The sequence below is a fragment of the Anarrhichthys ocellatus genome, unplaced genomic scaffold, assembly GCF_004355925.1.
Source record: "Anarrhichthys ocellatus isolate YVR2014 unplaced genomic scaffold, GSC_Weel_1.0 scaffold31, whole genome shotgun sequence".
NCBI lineage: Eukaryota > Metazoa > Chordata > Actinopteri > Perciformes > Anarhichadidae > Anarrhichthys > Anarrhichthys ocellatus.
The window spans coordinates 2695473-2701472 of record NW_022280061.1 but is presented as its reverse complement, the minus strand read 5'-3'; the positions used below and the strand labels follow the sequence as shown (position 1 = coordinate 2701472).

The 6000-nt window shown below is 45.2% G+C and overlaps 1 protein-coding gene across 1 annotated transcript; it reads right to left on the bottom strand.

Annotated features, from left to right (window-relative positions):
- Positions 1 to 677: 677 nt before the first annotated feature.
- Positions 678 to 5627, bottom strand: pi4k2a (phosphatidylinositol 4-kinase type 2 alpha). Its single transcript, XM_031864844.1, has 9 exons — positions 5121 to 5627; positions 3334 to 3534; positions 3105 to 3236; positions 2766 to 2919; positions 2607 to 2665; positions 2404 to 2503; positions 2096 to 2229; positions 1855 to 1914; positions 678 to 1694 (listed from the first exon to the last, which is right to left on the bottom strand). Exons 1-9 carry the CDS (start codon positions 5451 to 5453, stop codon positions 1533 to 1535), a joined length of 1335 nt encoding a protein of 444 aa, XP_031720704.1. The 5' UTR covers positions 5454 to 5627; the 3' UTR covers positions 678 to 1532.
- Between the last annotated feature and the right edge of the window lie 373 nt (positions 5628 to 6000).

Here is a 6000-nt window from a genome sequence, read left to right as displayed (position 1 = left end):
TCTTAATACTGAAATAAACGTCTAAATAAAGATGCCGTTAATCGGATTGTTTTAAAAACTTTTCTTGGCCACTTGGGGCAGTGGAAACAAGGGGTTAACACAAAACTGACAACTTTTAAGTTGATACGGCATCAGGAGTTTCTGACCACTTACGAATGTATGAGGAAATATCTGACCAGCTAGCTGGCTTGGTTCTGAGCAGCTCGTTCAGTGGAGCTTTTTGAGATTTTCTTGCTCAAATGAGGATGAGAACAAAACAGTAATGACGCAGATTGATAAAACCAAAACAATGACTTGAAAGACACTGAAACGCTGAGTAGAGCAGAAGGGAACCAGAGTCAGACTGATGACGTGTTCGGCCATTAGCGTACGATTGTTGGACTATAACGACTCTAAAATGAGCTGCAGTGCTCATCAATAGAACACAGTGACCGGCTTTTTACATTCACAAACACACAAACGATCTGTGTTAATGGAATATGTTTTAATTATAATCTATCATTAAATATTACATACAAATTATACAGTGCATTGTCACGATACATTTCATGTCACTTCAGTACAGCAGGAAGTCTTTTTGTTCTTCACTTAGGTCCAAACCCACCAGCCAGAAGATGAACAGAAATCAACACGGGAGCTTGTGAAGTGGGAATCACCAACCACCACCACCACCCCTCCCCTCCCCCTGACTGCTTGCACGTGGGATCATTTTGTCTTCTTCACCAATGATTTAACTCATCAGTGGAAGAAGGACAAATTAGGCAAGCCAGTGATATTTATCTCAGCTTAACAAACATTGTGTGTCTTTCACCAAAAGTGCCTGCTGTCCAACATCTCTTCAGATCCTATTCTAAACAGTTATGTGGCGCAATGAGTGACTGTGAAACCAGCTCAGGTGGCTTGTGTTCACTGTGTGAAGACACACACACCACACCACTGAGAGCCCAGTTCCTAAATCGTCAAGACTTAATCACAATGAACACTTCTCTTATTTGTTAAAAATAAAATAAAAAAAAGCTGATTTTCCCCAGTGGCACCACTGCGTTCACCAGCCCAGGGTTTAACTGCGTGGGAGGAAATATGCAGGGGAAGGTTAAAAGGCAGAGAGGTATGAAGACAAATTAAACATGGAATGCAACACCAATTCAAAAACAGAGCACGAGGGGCTTTTGACTGGTGTGCATGTGCACCAAGGAGTCCAAAAGAAAAGTCTTGACACCTCACTGAAATGCTCTCTCGCAGGAAGGTACAGAGTCCTCATCATGTAGGCGTTAACTCTTCATTGACACCCATGCAAGGCACAGAAGTAAACAGGAAAAATATGCTGCAAAATTCTTCCTCTTTTGGCTTCATCTCTCCACCCGCTCACTCTCTGTAACCAAAATATTCACGAGGAGAGGACGGGAGGGTGATAATTACTTCCATTTCCAGGACAAAAAACGCTCAGATTCTGCCCCGTCTTCCATCCGCACATCGACACTCCTCGCTCCTTCTTCCTGCTGTTCCTCCTCTTCCTCTTCACTGCATTGCTCCTACCACCAGGTAAAGAAGGGTCTTCTGCTCTGGAAACTCTGTGTGTAGGACTCACTGTTGGCTCTCTGAGGTGCTCTGGCTGTTTCGACGATTACCGGGGGCATCTGGACCAACTGCAGGGGTGTTTTACCGTCCTTCAGGGCTTGGCACAGGTTCAGGATCTTGGAATGAAAAGGAGAAAGATAAAAGTGTGTTTAAAAAAAACAAAGACACTTTGGTGAATTTATGCTTTAAAAGCAAAGAGGTCCGTTCAAGGAGGAACAGTTAGTTGTACGTCAAACTGCTGAAAACTGTGTTTTGAGAAGAGAGTGGAGAACTCACCTGACCCCTCATGACGGCTACTTGTTTGTGAAACTGTCCTCTGTCAAAACCAGGGTCTTTCTGTGAGACACAGAAGACAACACACACATATGTCACACAAAACGTTTACAGCCACAGAACTGATATTTTGATGCCTGCGTCCATTTCGCAGACATATTCTCACATTCCATACACTTACATTATTACCACTTCATTCTGGACAGAACATGTTGCCGAGTACCTAATCTGAGTCCCTGCATACCTTGAATAATTCGTACAAATCCTCCTCCAGGTCTTTGATGAAATTCGGGTCAGAGAGCTTGGGCAGGACCAGCTCTCTGATTTCCAGGGAGAAAGGAACTTTGGCCTGGGAAAGCCACGCCCAGTAGAACGGGTCTGGTGGTTGGAAAATGAAACGCAATAAAAAAGATAATGTGAGAAATGGAGAATATATAGCTTTCACTGGACACGCTGCTGAGACGGAAGTTGCCGTTTCTTCAAAAGCATGACTTCCTCCCTGCAGAAGGTAAGCAGTGATTGGTTAAAACCAATTTCGACGTAGGTGCTTACAGGCTCTCCAGGAGTCGGGGTGTTTGAGGGGGAAGGCGAGGCCGTTGTCTATAGCTGCCAGCTTGATGATGGGATCCTTTACTACCACCCAGTCTGTGTCCTACATAAAGACACAGGGATACAACAAACACATATCCAGTCTTTGGCGGTCAGCATTTTAGAAAATGACCTTAGAGACTCCAACTGTGTCTGTGTGTCCTCACCCTATTCCCAGGATCCATAGGACAGTCATGCTTCAGCAACCAGTTGTCGTTCCCTCGGTCTAGATTACCAAGGACAACAACAACAACACATGTTCTAAAAAACAAGTTAACTTTGCCGAGTGTATGGCCTATAATGTGCTGAGCAGAGAGAATACGTGCCTGTGTTCCTGATGATGTAATCGAGGACTACGAGCCGCTCAAACTGCAGCTGGAGCTGACGGTTGGTGTTTTCGGGCAGAGGCTCCGCTTCAAACCTCCGCAGCCAGAAATCTGCGTCCTTGTATCCGTCGACAAAGAGCTGGAAGGAGCCAACCTGGTGGAGCAGCAACAGGTCGTGGTCTATATGTTAGACAGAGCGCATGTATTCTCTGGATGCTTGTAATGCCATTGTTCTTAGCATAGCTGAGTATGTTTTCCTCACTGAAAGCCCCAGACGATACAAACAAATTGATCACTGAAAGGAATCCCCTGTGTACTGCAACATATTCATCATATTACCTTGGGTGGCAGTCCGATCCTGTGGAAACGCTGGCCCACTTTAGGCACCTTCTCCAGGGCTAGCCTCTTTCCTCGAGACTTCACCCTGTCTATGGCACTGTAGTTGAATGTTTCGCTAGCCAGGTACACCACCTACAGTGCAAAAGATTGATTAAGAGAGGGAGTCTTTGCCAAATGATTTGTTGCTCTTTGTAAGGACGAGGCAGCGCTGTGTGTGTCTATATAGTACTTTGGTTCTGGGAACGATGTTGAGCTCCAGTTTCTGGTCGACCAGGCTGGCCCCGGCCTCCGAGAGGTAACCCTGGTTCAGGACCAAGCAGTCGCGGCCGAAACAGCAGGGACAACACAGTTTCTGGAGCCACTTGGTCCACTTGGGGTTCAGCTGGCCGTAGGGCTCCTCGTTCTTAGGTTTGAACACTCCAATGATTTTCTGAGGACAGAGAGGCAGAGTGGGGAAAATGAGAAGGAAAATCAGGAAAGAGAGAGCCGACAGAGAGGTTCAGCATCCGACGGGAGTTAAGAAAGTGAAGTTTAGGGATGGACAAGAAAAGGTTTAGTTTGAGTCAATTAAATATTTAAAAGGAGAATGTTCTCCTTCGGAAACAGGACTGAAACATACAGAGCACACAGAGGAGGATTATGCTGCAAGAGTGGATTCAATTTACACTTTGGCTGAAGCATGGAGCATGGAGCATGGAGCATGAATTGAATTAAAGTTTTCCACAGCCAAATGTATAGGGCATGACTGTTTGATGAGCACAAAATGTATTTTGTGCGGTGGTACGTTATAATTGTATATAGAAATCACATGCTGCATTACGCTAGTGTGACACACAGTTACACACATTCACCGCTTTCAACATGAAACTATGGTCATTGAAGAGAATTATATCCTCAAAGAGAGCTAGCACATGACTACTAAGCACGCTGGTGACGACCTGGGGGGGGGCTAGAATACTTTTTTCAATTTTGTAAGCTTTCGGTGAGTAGAGAAGGTGGCAAATAAAAGACCTGGACTACCTGGTCTTGAACGGTCTGTAAATACAACAATGAGGATCCGGCCACAAAGTCTAAAGACACACTTCCCTTTTTTTTGTTTTAAACATGGCCCAACACAACACTCTAGATAAGGACAGGGTCGGAGGACAGTGTCTGTGAGTTACTCAAGACTATTACTGGTCAGCTCCACTCGTGGCGATCAAAGTTTACCGTCATTAATCCGGCATGAGTCAGGAGACCATGTCGAGGGTGACGAATGGAAAGAAATGCTCTGTGTGTTGATTTCCCCGATTTGTCTTGAATGTGTGGCACATTGTAAAACACTTTGACAAATACACTTTGTTGCCGTCCATACTGATTATACGAGCCGCAAGAAATCAGCGTCTTCTGTTTGATTAGATAGTTTACACTTTGCACAGACTTGTAATACAGCAGGAAAAACACTGGAGAGCTGCCAGAAATAACAGTGACGAGCATCTTATCTGTGCTATGTTTGACAGGTGACAACTGGTCAGAGGTGGAACTTCACTAACAGACTGAGCAGAAGGATCGGAGCAGCTTTCAGCAAGAAGTTAAAAAATACTAAAATATGTTCACTCTGGTATGTGCCATAAGATGACTTTGGCAACAAAGAATGTTTATAAGAAGTAATTTATCCAACCAGCAATTGGTTTGCTCAATTCTTAAGACTTAATTAGTGTTTCATTACTTTGAGCCTTCACACTGTCAGTGTTAAACACACGTGCAGTCTGTTATCTTCTATTCTAGAAGAACTGGCCGTTTACTACGTTCCTGTTGTGTTGTGTTGGCATGCCCTATAGCCTATTTGCCAAGTCATCACAGGCCAGTTGAAAGAGGCCTTTCCTTTGACCAAAACAGTCTTGCAGTCATTGCATCACACACACACACAACACAACAGATACCAGAGAATAAGTCACGAGAAGCTAAAGCGACCGTTAGCATTGGACAGCAACTGTTGGTACTCGGTAGACGCAAGTTAGCAGCTTCTCTTCTTACCCCCTGCGAGTCTTTGACAAAGTAGCTTCCACTGGATCCTTGGTAGATCCTCTCCGGGTAGATCCCCTCCTCTATGGCTCGCTCGGCCTTTCGGATGATGTCTCTGAACTCGGGATCCTCCGGGAACTCGTTCCTGTGCGGCTCCCGTGGAGAACTCCCACGGTCCAGAAGCGGCTGTCGCTCCCGGCTGCGTCCCGGACTGCCCGCCGGGATGCGCACCACCGAGCCCGGTGTGCTCCCAAACGAGCCCCGGGGGCTGGCGGGCTCTGTGGGACAGTAACTGAAATCACCGGAGTCCCGGAGCGGAGAGACGAGCGGACTCGTCTCGTCCATGACGTTGGAGATGGACGAGGAGTTATTTTAACCCGCTGAGAAGGAGAAGAAAGAGAAGAAAGAGACAACAGGAATAAATAGAAGAGGTAAAGAAAGTGGGACGGTTGTTTAGTTGGCTAGCACTGACGCTGGCTAACAAGGAAACAGAAGAAGAAAAAAGGAAAAGTCAGGTGACTGTCAGCTTCCGGAAAAAGGCGGGACTCGTTTAGTGTTTTGATCTTCAACCAATCAACGTTCAAACGCTCCTGTCAATCTCCTCATCTCTAGCGCTGATTGGGCACAATCATTCCGCAGTTAACCCAATCAATTAACTACATTAAATAAACAAGGCCTTTGGCGAGAATTTGAGTGCTATCGTCTACATACAATTTATGGCTGTTACGGGAGTGATCTCTGTATTTGCAGTTTTCTGACTGGCAAATCACGACAGATTATTTTGGCTTAATCGAATATACAAAGCCAAATTAAACTCTAAAGTTTGTTACACTCTACATTGAAATTGATTTGACAAAATACGTCAATAAATGTTAGTGATGTACAAACCACA